Here is a 15321-nt window from a genome sequence, read left to right as displayed (position 1 = left end):
ATGATTAAACTACTCGTAAACATGTAGACATTTCATTGACTGGTGCGAACTGCTGTAGCACCTGCGAAGTCCTCCCAGAGGGCAGTGTTGCTCAAGAGTTGAAAGAGTGCCTTCAGGACATCCTATCAACTGCTTCCACTGAGGCCACAATGCTCGAGTAATCACAGACCACATTACGAACGCTCTGTAAACACAAGACATTAAATGTACATCCAGTTCATCACTACAGTACATCAATCCAACATTAAATACTGAGCCAGAATGTACTATTTTATTTGTTTCCATGACGGATGGAAATGTCTTTCTGTACCTGGACATGGAGTGAGAGCCTAGGGGAGAATATGTTGATCTAGAACACTGCAGATGTGTGGTTTCCCAATCCTATGTATAGTGCAGACATGCGTTTCCCTGATACTAGTAGAGCACCTAAATAAACAGTCCAATTATATCCATGGTTATTATCATCTGTAGTAGATACGCACAACAAATAAGAGTGAAAAGTTTACCACAAATGGAGGAGATTGGTCCATTATGGTCCTTGAAGCTACTCTTTTTGGCATGGCTAGCTAGATGGCTAATTGTTTTTGTTCGAATTATGCATCTGGACACTACCTAGTAGTGGGGATTCGACTCCAAATGAATTGATTCGTCAACTCCTTGCCCGTCGACTCCCATTTCTGGGTGTCAAACTGGAATCGACTCCTAACATTCAGTATTTTTGCAACGGAGGAAACTACTTTCTGTAGTCTACTTCGAGAACACGAACTTTCGCATCTTTCACAGCAAAGAAAGAGCAGGCAAGCATAGGTAGGTATGTCAGCCACAAGGCAGACAGTCCGAACCGTGCATCGATAATCAAAAGATATAGGCTACCGCAATGCTGTATTTCGCAATTTCCCCCACCCTAGCTAGTTAACATTAGCGTTATACATCTAGCTACTTTACATATTGAACTTCCGTCCTCTCAGGCCAGGGGCACAACAATGTATGAATTAATGGTTGGATCAGAATCGCCATTATAATCATTGGCCAGTACGGGGAATTAAGTAAAACGACAAGTCCAAATCCCTATCTCCATCCATGGCAAATGTAGGAAAGGGCCAATTTTTGCTAGCTAGCTAGCCACCGGAAGAAAACAACACAAGGAGATGCAACAATTCAAGTTATTTCTGTTAATGAAATATGCTTTCCAAGCGATTTGATTGGAGAGACGCCAAATCAAAGCTGGCTTCTCTTAACACTTTTTTTTCTGCTAAGACCACATGTTGTATACTTTTTTTGTCAAGGGAGGCTAAATGTTCGCTGGCTTCCCTTGCATTCAATGCTATGGACGGCAACAATGTCATACTCGTTTGGACCAGACAGTATCAGATAGATGGCCTACACGTAGAGAGACAAGAGGGGCGCTGTTTCGCTCACTCAGATGCTTTCTCCTGTGAGATACATTCAGCCTCTTGCGAATTGAAGGGAAATTATGAAACACAGATAAACGAAAGATAAAAAATAAAAACATAAAATACTTAAATTATTTTGGGAAGCCTGGCGTCACTTGGCGTCCATGAATACACGCCACTGACTGTACCTAACATCTTTACTAAACTTTAGACATGAGCTACCACACCCGGTCTCAGGGATGGTTAACTCTGGAAATTATTTTGGTCTACTGAGTTAGGTAAATCAGCTTTTAGGTTTCTTGCACCTTATTTGTGGAACAATCTTCACAATGTTCTTACATTTTATGTTTTGGTGCCTCTAGGGCAATTCAGAAGGCAGATTGAGGACCTTATTACTGATGAATTAGTTAGTTTTATATGACCATGTTGTTCTGTCTGCTTGCATTTTGTATTTATATTGATGTGTGTATTTTCTGTAATTAATGTAATTCAGGGCTCATCTGTAAAAGAGACCTTAGTCACAGTATGACTCCCTGATAAAATAAAGGTTAAATTAACATGAGATTGTATGAGCATCCATTACATTTGTGTTTTGTGAGTCGAGAGTCGACTCCTTTGACTCCAACCACAGGAGTTGGAGTTGAGCAAGAGTCGACTCCAATCACAGGAGTCGGAGTCGACTCCAAAAATCCTGGAGTCGTGCACCACTAACTGTACCAGCTGTTTTGGTTTCACCTGCCTGCTGGTTCCTGATCTTTTGAAAACATCAATTGAAGAGTCACCTGAACCTTGAGAGGAATGTGAGATGCAGTAAAGGAATGCAGTACTGAGACAGAGGGCTCGTAGTAAGGACGACTGGCTACTACTCTGAACTGTGTGTGGTGAGCTTTCTGGCGGCCAGAGCTGTTGAGGCATCACACAGGTGGGTGCTGTACTTTGTGAAGGAGGAGGTTCAGTAGCTACACGACTGCTTGTTTGTTTTTGGGGCTTTTGAAGCGCTTTGAAATGATGAAAAGTGCTATAGAAATTTAATAAATTATTATTATTATTACAGAGTGCTGCTGCCCTTCCCCTCCAGAAGGAAGTCGGAGGTCCTGCCCTCAAATACCAACTCAAATATCTCTACCTGCTCAACTGAAGTAGGAGAAAATGTGTGACAGTTAGACCAAAACTCCATTAAACACAACCATGAAAATGAGTACAACTGACAAAATGAACCTTGGGGACAAGCTTGTTAAAGTAACAGGTAACGAGAATCTAAATAGATGAAGATATTAAACGTCTCAACTTGACACTTTACCCTGGATCTCTGACTTGTATCTAGTCTTTTTTAATGCTGATGTCGAACACAGAGAGGACCTTGTTGTGATGTGTGCGAGTGTGAGTGGTCCTTGCAGGTGACACTGGCCAGTCTGACCGGCTGGGAGGGCAGGAACGCCGTAGCCTGAGACAGAGACACTGGCACAGATAGGCTCATGGCCGCAGGAAGATGTTTAGGGGTTGAGGGTGCTGACATTTTATTATTCAGATTTATCAGCGGGTGCTGCAGAACCCTCAGCAACCCGACTTCCCGCGGCAATGGATAGGCTGAGTTTACACAGGCATCCCAATTCTGATCTTTTGCCCAATTATGGGAAAGATCTGATTTGTCAGAATACCAATTAGTGGCAAAAAAGATCTGAATTGGCTGCCTGTGTAAATGCAGCCTTATTGAAATAGCCTAAATGGGTAATTCCATGTTAACAGAGTGACACTGAGGCTCATATTTTTCACTTTAAAATGTACATCAAACAAAAACCAATGATTGCAAAGTTAAACAAACCAACACAGAAAATGTTACAAAAACACATTTACTTGAAGAACAGTGCCGATGCAAAGTTTGATAAGAGAATATAGGCACAAACAACCCATCATTCTGTTACCAAACTTTGCATCTGAGTCTCAGTGTTACTCTATTATCGTGGAATTGCCTAAATCCATCAACAGATATATTACAAACGAATAATAGCATTGTTTCAAAGTAAAGCAACCGCTTGACAAAAGAGCAACAAAATGTGGAACGTTATGCTAAAACAGATAGAGAATAGCCTATATTCGAAACTATTTTGCAAAACTTGAATTCTTACTTATACATTGTTGTGACTCTCTTAGCTACTTTACAGACACTTGATGCTCGGATTAAATAATATTCGTGAAAAAACGAGAAATCTTAAATCAGACAATCATTCTACTTTTTACAGCTGTACTGTATTGCTGGCTGTCAAATATCATTTCAGCGAATCTTTATTCACTTTTCCTTTATTTGTTGGACGCTACCAATCCTAATTGGTCTGTAGATGGCGCTATTATAAAAGGTACAAAACTTATCCAAACGTGAGACGCACGGATGCACTGGACGCATGTGATGAAGGAGCTGTCACAGGTAAGCAAATAATGTAGAAATAGTGCCAACATGCTATATATAAAGGTGACCATTTGTTGACATGTTTTAATTCAAACTAGGTTATGTGGACAATTTATTAAGTGAGTGCAATGAAAATGTGTGCATGCAATTCAATTGGTGATGTGTTCGGCAGTTCGAGTTAGGCTAGGTTTATGCCCATAATACATTTTTATTTTTGAAGTGTAAAGGAAAGAAAACATACATAGACACAGTTTTTTTTGTTGTTTTTTGTTACAGAAATCAAAGTAGTCGGCTATTTAATGATAATCATACGTCATTAGTGAAAATCATTTATTCTCATTATGAACGCACAAGATGTACAACCATCACTATCCACTGCGTGTATGTTTTCATTTATTAGAAAGGTAATAGGCCTATAAATTAATGAGTAGGTGAACTGACACAACTGGAATAGTTGTGGAGAGATCCAGCCCAGGCGGGATTCCACAGTAGGGTCCCATGTCTTCTCTGAACACGCCCCGGATAGATGAGCCAGATATATAGATCATGCGGGTAGCAAAGGAACTGTGAGAAGGAGATAATCACACTACAAGACTTGCTCATCCTCAGTTTTACCTGTGACATCCTCGCAATGACAAGCCGGCGCAGCAAAGGAGCCACTTAAGAGGAATTTACGGATATCATTACAGCTAGGGTACTATATAAAATTAGTGAGAGTATCTATTGGGGATATTCGTTGGTACCGACTTGGACTAACTTTGGATACCTGGACAGTGACTATCGGAGAATATCTATCTATTCATCGCTTTCGCTTACACATTGCATGAAACTAAGAGTGAAGCACCATGAGTCGGAAAACTAGACGTTGGATTTTTCGGGTTTTGCTTTGCCTTGGGATTGTCTATTTGAAAATCGGGTGAGTTTGATTCTTATTGGCATGTTCATTTAACATAGTTATGTTACTAAATATCAGAATAGAAAACATAAGAGTGTAGCCTAAAACAGAAAGTTTTGGATGTCATTTTGTTACACAGGCTACATTTCTATAAATTAAACTGTCTTTCAATTATTCTTATTATTAATCTAAGCTATATTCATTGTTCATTTGACATTGTCCCGTGAACAATGCAAGGTTTCTGAGAGTTTGTTTAATTATTCTGTTCCAAAAAGTCTATCGAGTTTTTGGAAAATCTGAGTTTTTACAATTAGAGACATTTAGAGACAATTAGAGACCACCTGACAAAGTTTATTCTGATCTCTTGGCCTATACAAATCAATAAATTAAGCTTATAAATTAGGTTTCAGATGGCTTCAACTTAGTCCTTTATATTTTGTAACACAGTTGTAGATCCTTCAAATACAGGTTCATTGAGTTTAAGTGAAGGCATGTCCTCACCACTTAAATATGTCTCGTATTTCTACAACCCAGGTTTAATAACCTCTAGAGACAAGGAAAACATTAAGTCTGCGCTTTTAAATTGTATGAATGTAAAACCCTATTTCATGTTATAAACATGTAATAACGCTTTAATAAACACCATTTTAATTGAAGTTTGAAAACCATGTTGTCCATATAGCCATATCTGGCAGTCACTTTAATTAAATGTCTAACTCTTGTACCCTTACAGTGGCTTTTCATCCGTGGTCGCGCTAGGTGCAAGTATAATCTGTAACAAGATTCCCGGGTTGGCTCCCCGACAGCGGATAATCTGCCAGAGTCGCCCCGATGCCATTATCGTCATCGGAGAGGGAGCCCAAATGGGGATAAACGAGTGTCAGTTTCAATTCAAAAATGGGCGCTGGAACTGCTCTGCGCTGGGAGAGAGAACGGTCTTCGGAAAAGAGTTGAAAGTGGGTATGTTGCAAATCAATTCAAGCTTGGTTAGAGTATTTTTAAATGTAATTTCATCACTGAAAATGTCCCCAATTGTATAATATATATAGGCCTGTAGGTTAGCTTTCGAATTGTGCGTCAAGAGCGCACTGTGGCGCATGCAGCCAAATGTCCCGTATCCTTTTGAGAACCTGGCATAGCCTATCTATTCAAATGAGACTTGACACAAATCGTTTGTTGCTTTTCTGAATATTATCTACGGACTCATCGGTGTTAATATATTTCCCCCTTTTAATGTCACCAGTGCGTATAAATTCCTGTATTTAGGCTATATATACTTGCATTATGTGTGCGTCGATAACATGGACAGACTTTAGAGAAAGGGTATTGCGTGTCCATTTGAGAGCAACATTCTGTGGCAATTACAATATGTTGACTGTGAGATTTAAAAACGTTTCCCATAGGCTATACACTAGAAGTATCGACAGGCAACTTACTTGTAACAGCATACACATTTCCACAATAACCTAAATTATCATGATTAGGTTGAAGCTGTGTCATTTACTTCCCATCTCTAAAGTCTAATACTGGTCTTACAAGAGAGAGCCAGAGTGAGAGAGAAAGAAGCGGAACTGAACAAGTCCAAAAGGTATCAGAAGCCAGCACAGTAACAAAGCTCTTGTGAACATTGACAGCCTGTCTTTTCAGCGCAGCATAGTCTCCTGAGACACATATTCACTGGTCTTTATCTTTCTCTATCACTGGGTGCTGAGGCTCTCACAGTAAAGACGAGGGTCTTACCACGGGTATAAGTTACAGTGGATAGAAAGTACAGGGAAATAAAGGCCTAAAATACTGAACTGAACATACACAGGGGAATAATGAAAGAAAGGAAAGGTTCAAATGAATTACTGAAGCTACCTTGTCAGGCAATAGCATTGATGAATGTATTGGATGTCTTTGGGGACACAGGGATGGCCTACAGTAGATGCAGGCTCATGGCTGGTAACCTGGAGGCTGAACTTTTCTGCTTCAAAACTTTTCTATGTTGTGCCTATCAAACATGCCCTAGAGTTGTCTGAAGGACTTCTTGGAGTACGCTCCTGTGCATAATATTGCATAAAGTCACAGTTACTCTGGATAACAGAGCAGCTGATGTTGATCCCTATGTGATCAGATATTCAGCAGATGGTGAATCTGTGGCACCCACCAGATTGTTGCATATTCAGGCTGCAACTAGAATGTAGTCTAGGATCATATCCTAACCTGGATTTGGGCTCTTCAACAGAGTCGCACACAACAAATGTAGCTAATAGCATTGTAATAGAACACTTTTGGTGTTTAAACCATCAATGACAAGTAGCTACACTCTTAGAAAAAAGGGTTCCAAAAGGGTTATTTGGCTGTCCCCATAGGATAACCCTTTTTGGTTCCATGTAGAACCCTCTGTAGAAAGGGTTCTACATGGAACCCAAAAGGGTTCTGCCTGGAACCAAAAGGGTTCAACTTGCAACCAAAAAGGGTTCTTCAGAGGGTTCTCCTATGGGGACAGATGAAGAACCCTTTAATGTTCTAGATAGCACCTTCTTTTCTAAGAGTGTAGACTACAGTATAGCTTCTTGTCAGTTCCTGATCTCTTATTTCCCTTCATACAATGTATTACTATAAATCCACAACTAGTGCATTCAATGGCAGTTCACAATATTAGTGGTTGTTTGGCACCATGAAAAGCTCTTTGCTATCTACAGTGGGGAAAAAAAGTATTTAGTCAGCCACAAATTCTGCAAGTTCTCCCACTTAAAAAGATGAGCGAGGCCTGTAATTTTCATCATAGGTACACGTCAACTATGACAGACAAAATGAGGAAAAAATAATTCAGAAAATCACATTGTAGGATTTTTTATGAATTTATTTGCAAATTATGGTGGAAAATAAGTATTTGGTCAATAACAAAAGTTTCTCAATACTTTGTTATATACCCTTTGTTGGCAATGACACAGGTCAAACGTTTTCTGTAAGTCTTCACAAGGTTTTCACACACTGTTGCTGGTATTTTGGCCCATTCCTCCATGCAGATCTCCTCTAGAGCAGTGATGTTTTGGGGCTGTCGCTGGGCAACACGGACTTTCAACTCCCCTCCAAAGATTTTCTATGGGGTTGAGATCTGGAGACTGGCTAGGCCACTCCAGGACCTTGAAATGCTTCTACGAAGCCACTCCTTCGTTGCCCGGGCGGTGTGTTTGGGATCATTGTCATGCTGAAAGACCCAGCCACGTTTAATCTTCAATGCCCTTGCTGATGGAAGGAGGTTTTCACTCAAAATCTCACGATACATGGTCCCATTCATTCTTTCCTTTACACGGATCAGTCGTCCTGGTCCATTTGCAGAAAAACAGCCCCAAAGCATGATGTTTCCACCCCAATGCTTCACAGTAGGTATGGTGTTCTTTGGATGCAACTCAGCATTCTTTGTCCTCCAAACACGACGAGTTGAGTTTTTACCAAAAAGTTCTATTTTGGTTTCATATGACATTCTCCCAATCCTCTTCTGGATCATCCAAATGCACTCGAGCAAACTTCAGACGGGCCTGGACATGTACTGGCTTAAGCAGGGGGACACGTCTGGCACTGCAGGATTTTAGTCCCTGGCGGCGTAGTGTGTTACTAATGGTAGGCTTTGTTACTTTGGTCCCAGCTCTCTGCAGGTCATTCACTAGGTCCCCCTGTGTGGTTCGGGATTTTTGCTCACCGTTCTTGTGATCATTTTGACCCCACGGGGTGAGATCTTGCGTGGAGCCCCAGATCGTGGGAGATTATCAGTGGTCTTGTATGTCTTCCATTTCCTAATAATTGCTCCCACAGTTGATTTCTTCAAACCAAGCTGCTTACCTATTGCAGATTCAGTCATCCCAGCCTGGTGCAGGTCTACAATTTTGTTTCTGGTGTCCTTTGACAGCTCTTTGGTCTTGGCCATAGTGGAGTTTGGAGTGTGACTGTTTGAGGTTGTGGACAGGTGTCTTTATACTGATAACAAGTTCAAACAGGTGCCATTAATACAGGTAACGAGTGGAGGACAGAGGAGCCTCTTAAAGAAGAAGTTACAGGTCTGTGAGAGCCAGAAATCTTGCTTGTTTGTCGGTGACCAAATACTTATTTTCCACCATCATTTGCAAATAAATTCATTAAAAATACTACAATGTGATTTTCTGGATTTTTTTTCCTCAATTTGTCTGTCATAGTTGACATGTACCTATGATAAAAATTACAGGCCTCTCTCATCTTTTTAAGTGGGAGAACTTGCACAATTGGTGGCTGACTAAATACTTTTTTCCCCCACTGTACAGCTGTTGGTGTGAAGGGCATAATCCTCTCCTGCTGTTCAAGTGAAAATGGTGGTCTTTCACAATATGTTTTCTTCATGAATGAGTGGTTTAAGACATTGAAGAGTTTGGCATGGACAACCATGCAAAATAGATTGGTTTCACTGATCAGATTAGTGGTTAGAAATGAATGCCATTGTTGATGTCTAGCGTGAGTGGGGTGGAGCTTGCATGCTCTCACTTGTGGCCTAGGAAAGGCAGCCTAGGGTTTTTGTTTGCAGGGGTGCAAGGTGCATCTAATGTTTTTAGTATTTCAGTAGTTTTTCAGTAGTATTTTGTGCATTGCAGATCAACCAACATACATATGCACAGTGAACACTAAAATAACATTTGGTGCAATAAGAGTATTCATATTCAACACTTCAAAGCATTGCTTCCGTTGCTTTTAGGTCTTTCCACTCAGGTCTCATGACAAAGTACTAAATAATTCCTACCATTCTTTGTTTTGAACCAATGATCTAGGAACTCCTGGGGAAAAATTTACAACGGAGCAGTCAGAACTGACTGACTTTGTGCTGGCACACCTTCTTTTTTGGCTCGGGGCCAATCAAATCTATAAAAACGTCCACATAATTTATGACTCAATATGAGGATTTTTTTCAATGGCAAGGGCACAGATCCAAGATGTCAAGAACAGGGCAGCAGCACCTAGTGAATCTGGGTTCACCAGAAAGTACCGAGGATGGTATCATGTTTGTTTTGCAGAAATGTCAACTGGAGGAGTTTGTTTACATAGATATGATGGATATTGCATCAGTAGTTTATTGTTTATATATACTGTAGCTACATAACTGCAGATGCAGATATTTCACTCTCTATGCATGCACACAGAGAATTCATGTTTGGTGAATAATAAGATTGATAACTGCGACCCATTTGTTTGCATCAGGAAATAATGTTAAACTAAACTAACTCATTGGAAAATTACACAAGTATGCACTTGTACATTAAAGCTTGGTATTGGTATGAGCCAGTTTCCTTGTTCCCTATTTACTTATAATCTTGAGACCTTAAAATACATGTTATGACTAAGAACTTTTTGCAAGAAGCTCTCTCTTTAAATCATGACAGGTTAACCTTAAATTATTTGCCGATAATTCGAACACCCCAGTGTGCGTAAATTATTTGTTAGTCGGACCTTGGGGAGATAACCTCTGAATCAAGATCCTCCCTGCAAGAATACACAGAGCGTACCAGGCTCTGATCGGATCAATAGCTCTTCCTTCTCCACAGCCCTCTCATTCATACTGCTTTATTGACTAGGAAGTTCACACCCATTTTGGTTCAGGCAGGCCAGTTTCCAGATTACTGTAGTCCTTGCGTGGTCGTGAGTGAGACTGACAAAGAGTTTGATATGAGTACTCACACTTAATGGTTAATCTGCTTTGAAGTTGCTATTTTTCAACATACAATATACAGTATATTTGATATACACCATTTAGACGGAAGTATGTAATGAAAATCCAGATTCCCTCCCTTATCCCTGTCCCATTTATCAAGTTGTGAAACATACAGCTGTAGCACCATAAATAGATTCATTCTCCCTGATATCAGATATCTCCCAGATATCACACCAGTTTATACATTAAAATGATGAACTGCAAGTCAGTAAAATGCTCAAGTTCCTCCTGTGTTCTCTCCTAGGCAGTAAAGAGGCTGCGTTCACCTACGCCATCATTGCGGCCGGAGTTGCCCACGCCATCACTGCAGCCTGTACGCAGGGAAACCTGAGTGACTGCAGCTGTGACACGGAGAAGCAGGGTTTCTACAGTAAAGGCCAGGGCTGGAAGTGGGGCGGCTGTTCAGCAGATATCAGCTACGGCCTGGGCTTCTCCAAGGTGTTCGTTGACGCCAGGGAGGTCAAACAGAACGCCAGGTCTCTCATGAACCTGCATAACAACGAGGTGGGACGCAAGGTACGTGACCACGCCACTCCACTTCCTGTTTCTTTCTCCAAAGGGAAGGATCTTACAGATGTGCTATCTTAATTTGAACAGTTTCTCAATGCAGGAAAATATTCCTGCAGCAGCAGGAAATGTTCATTATTATGTGGATTTTAATTAATGGACATTTTTGTAGGGGTTGATACATTTTCCGTTCAAGTCTGAAATGTTTACATGGAAATTACAAACTTTATAAGCCTTTTTAAATCTCGAATATACTACAAGTTTGCATTTCCTGCTGCGCAGGAAAATTCTCTGTGACAACAGAGTGATCAAATTAAGATAGCACATCTGTAGATGGAAGGCTCCATGCATTTTCAAACAGAAATCCAGGTCTCTGATGAACCTTCACAACAACGAGGTGGGATGCAAGGTACATGACTACGCCACTCCACTTCCTGTTTCTCTCTCCATAGGGAAGGATCTTAGATGGAAGGCTGCATGTATTTTCCATGGTAAAAATGTCATCCCAGCTAACCTAAACTGGATCCCGGAATATTTCATTAGGTGATGTAGGACCATTCTCCAAAAACGTTTCAATACAACAAAATCTGACGGTAGTTCACTCCAAAAACCTTTTTTTTTTTGTGGTATGAAAACATTGGACAAACAGAGATTTTTTGGATCAATCTCATTAATCTTATAATGTCTTTACTGTAATCAGGAGATAGTTCCTTGAAGATAAAGATGTGCTGTAGTTTACCCAAACAGGTACAGAGAAGACTTGAAAGTAAAGACCGAATCTAAATCTGAGACCGAAGTGTTGGTTAACAACATGGCCTTCCGAATGTAGGCTAGGCCTCAGTAACCATGGCTGTTGTGATTTAGTAGTCTCCACCATGCTCAGGAGCGGGTGGACCTTGCCAAGGATCTAGGCATTGGGGCCAAGATTAAACAGGCAGTGAAATAAATGGAAGCTTTTAGGGGGGAAGAGCAGTTTAAGTGGCAGGGTTTAATTAGGACCCAGATCTCTGGGCTGAAAACAGATTGACACTGTACAAAAAGGCATTAGCCTACTCCCTTTTGGGAGAGGATACAATTACTTCATGTTTATCGCAATACCTAAATTCCTTGGTTTGTCTGATATTGCAGAGCCAAGTGCTTATCGTGTGTGATAGTCTTGTGCCACAGGTTTCTATGTGGTACTTATTGTCCATAACCTCTCCTAACATCGTAGAATCATATCTAATGTATCACCATGTCTCTTGGGAGCGGTTACCTGCCTAACGAAGACTTTACAGCAACTTGTGTGAGTCACCTGCTGTTTTGTATGGCTTGTAGTCTGTCAATGACTAACACTGTGGAAAATCCCTAGAAACAACCAAGAGGGATCAGGGACTAGGGACTGTTCACATTCTCAGATCAAGGCTCCTGTGCATCCATGGCTGCAGCAAATAATAGATCAGCCCTGAGACTCCAGCAAGTCTGGAAGTCAAAGAAGAAGCGGAATAATTGTGCCAAACAACTTGGGCGAGGCTCCTTAGCAGTACACTGGAGTTAGTGAAGAGGAAAGAAGCACCTCTCCCTCCAGAGTCAAGCCTTACCCCTCTCTCTCTCTCTTCTTTCTGTGCCACAGATGCCTGATTCAAACCACCAACACGTACCCAGACAGACTGAAAAGCCTTCACTCACACATTGTGCTCAACAGCTCACTGTTGCCTTTCTGTGTGGGGCCTGAATTCATCCCCGCTTATCTAGACAGCTAAATTGCCTCTCACAGTGAAACGGGCTACACTCGTGGATTCAGATCAGTTGGGCTTTTTCTTTTTCCTTCTCCTTGGTAATAAATGGCCTCTCTGTTTTGATAGTTATCCCCCCTCCTTTATTTATGCTAATCAAAGCATTGACACTGAGCAGGAGCGCGGTTCACAGCCCCCAGGTCCAATACGACCAGACAAAGCCTGTCACAAGTGTTGGTCACAGGGCTACTGATGGATTAGGAGCTGGGAAGCCAAGTGTTGTCTGGTATACCACAGAGGGCTAACCGCAAAGACCGTTGTTTCTCCGCACTTTCATGCATTTGTATGCATTCCCAGTACAAGGCACTAAAATACGATCTGTTTTATTGATTCTAGAATTTGTGGACATGGAAAATCAATATGTATTGTTCTTATACAACATAATTAAAGGTTTTTCACTAGTCATTGATTGCAGGAACTCTCCAAATCTCTACCTATCCTATTATGGAGATAGTAGAATTCCAAACAAACTCCCCATACAATTTAGTTCAAGGAATTGGGACAGTAGTGTAGCTATAGTGTTGCCTGTGCCTTTTCAGGTATGAGATAGCAGACACTTGTAATAGTCATCGGAGCAGGCTTTAACAGTAATCCACATCATTCAGCAGCTTGTGCAGTCACTCCTACACACAAGGAGACTGTAACCTGATCCAGAATTATGGCTTCTGTGTACAGTCTGTGTAAAGCTACTGTTTTCTAAAGGAATGTTGTATTCACAAGTAGCTAGTTGCTAATCTAATGCTGCACTGTGCACACAATGATACCCAATTCCTTGACTTTTACATACATGAGTGTCAGAGTGTGTCACTGTGCTATGTTGCTGTTTTCAGCAATCAAACTATGTAGGCCTGTAATTTACTTCAACATCCACTGACTCTTGGGCCTATACAGAATGTTTTGATTTCAGAGGATCATGTTATTATGACAATAAACATGTGGAACCCTTGGGGCCATTATCGTGCAGTATAAATGCATTATATACATATTAGGATGGTATGTTTGCAGATGCTTTTCTTTTTCAGTGACTTACTTTTATAAATAGTAATAGAACCTTCAGCAGATGGTTTGCAAGGCCTGTAAAGGTAACCTCTTTCCTGGTTGTTTGTGTGTCTAGATCCTGGAGAAGAACATGCATCTGGAATGCAAGTGTCACGGTGTTTCGGGCTCCTGCACCACTAAAACCTGCTGGACTAAACTTCCCAAGTTCCGCGAGCTCGGCTACATTCTCAAAGAGAAGTATGCCCATGCTGTGCACGTGGAACCGGTCAAAGCCAGCCGCAACAAGCGGCCCAAATTCCTCAAGATCAAGAAGCCCTACTCCTACCGGAAGCCCATGGACACAGACCTTGTGTTCATCGAGAAGTCCCCTAACTACTGCGAGGCGGACCCGGTGACAGGCAGTATGGGGACGCAGGGCCGGATGTGTAATAAGACTGTTACGCAGCAGATCAGTGGCTGTGACCTGATGTGCTGCGGACGGGGGTACAACACACACCAGTACTCCCGCGTGTGGCAGTGCAACTGCAAGTTCCTGTGGTGCTGCTACGTCAAATGCAACACCTGCAGCGAGAGGACAGAGGTGTACACCTGCAAATGACAGTATTTATTGGACCGTTGGATGTGTGTGTGTGTGTGTGTGTGTCTGTGTGTGGATGTGTGTGTGTGTGTGCATAGTGGACATTTTGTAGGTAATGGATCAATGCTGTTTTTGCAGCAATAGACATGGAGGAACCATAAGCAGAAGATGGAACAACAGCGATTTTTCTGCACACAATGCTCCTTCTCCCCTCTCATTGGACATATACTGGGATGCCTGCAACAGATCACCATAAAGGGAAACACACTGTGTCCTGGATGCCAGGATGGGACAGCCTCAGGACATGAACTATAACACACTGAGCTATCTGCCAGCCAGCCAGCCTATATTTTTGGACTAGGTGTCAATACTGAGACTGTTAAAAAGCTATGGATGTATGTGTACTATTTGTTGACTGTAGAGTGAATCGATTCCCCCAACGCTCACCATGAATCAATGCTGGATATAATGCTGGACTGTGCTACTACTGTAGTTCTCTGTACCTGTACACTCTTAGAAAAAATGGTTATAGAAGGGGTCTTCGGCTGTACCAATAGGATAACCCTTTTGGGTTCCATGTAGAACCCTCTGTGGAAAGGGTTTTACATGGAACCCACAAGGTTTCTACCTGGAACCAAAAATGGTTCTTCAAAGGGTTCTCCTACGGGGTCAGCCGAATAACCTTTTTAGGTTGTAGATAGCACTTTTTTCTAAGAGTGTAGCTCAATAGGACACGCTCTGTGCAAATGAAATTAAACAGCCATCGGGAATATTTAACACACTGTATTTAGAGACAAATAAATAATATTAATTTATTTCATAAAGAAACTACTGATGTTGCCCATTATGGAGCAAGTCTTAATTGTGTAGATGATGGGTTCTTCCCCAATGAGAGTTTTTGTTATTGTTTTGTTTGTTAATGCAATCTGAAATAGAACTTAGAGTCATACACTGGAATTGAGTCAGCCTGGAATATTATGTTGCTCATATTGTTCCAGGTTAGGCTGGTAATAGGCTACTGACATTGACTTTCTCATGAGTTTGGGCTTAA

The 15321-nt window shown here is 41.3% G+C and overlaps 1 protein-coding gene across 1 annotated transcript; it reads left to right on the top strand.

Annotated features, from left to right (window-relative positions):
* Nucleotides 1-4296: 4296 nt before the first annotated feature.
* Nucleotides 4297-14895, top strand: LOC121545399 (protein Wnt-7a). Its single transcript, XM_041855897.2, has 4 exons — nt 4297-4714; nt 5427-5653; nt 10657-10928; nt 13809-14895. The coding sequence occupies exons 1-4, from the start codon at nt 4644-4646 to the stop codon at nt 14289-14291; spliced, it is 1053 nt and encodes a 350-aa protein (XP_041711831.1). The 5' UTR covers nt 4297-4643; the 3' UTR covers nt 14292-14895.
* The last annotated feature ends 426 nt before the right edge of the window (nt 14896-15321 follow it).

The sequence above is a fragment of the Coregonus clupeaformis genome, chromosome 30 (assembly GCF_020615455.1).
Source record: "Coregonus clupeaformis isolate EN_2021a chromosome 30, ASM2061545v1, whole genome shotgun sequence".
NCBI lineage: Eukaryota > Metazoa > Chordata > Actinopteri > Salmoniformes > Salmonidae > Coregonus > Coregonus clupeaformis.
This window is presented reverse-complemented; position numbering and strand designations above follow the sequence as displayed.

What these genes read in the sequence shown, in the direction of transcription:
- LOC121545399 (XM_041855897.2), top strand. Translation starts at nt 4,644, where the DNA reads ATGAGTCGGAAAACTAGACGTTGGATTTTTCGGGTTTTGCTTTGCCTT. An exon ending in ATTGTCTATTTGAAAATCGG is followed by an intron (nt 4,715 to 5,426) that starts GTGAGTTTGATT and finishes GTACCCTTACAG; the next exon opens with TGGCTTTTCATCCGTGGTCG. An exon ending in ACAACGAGGTGGGACGCAAG is followed by an intron (nt 10,929 to 13,808) that starts GTACGTGACCAC and finishes TTGTGTGTCTAG; the next exon opens with ATCCTGGAGAAGAACATGCA.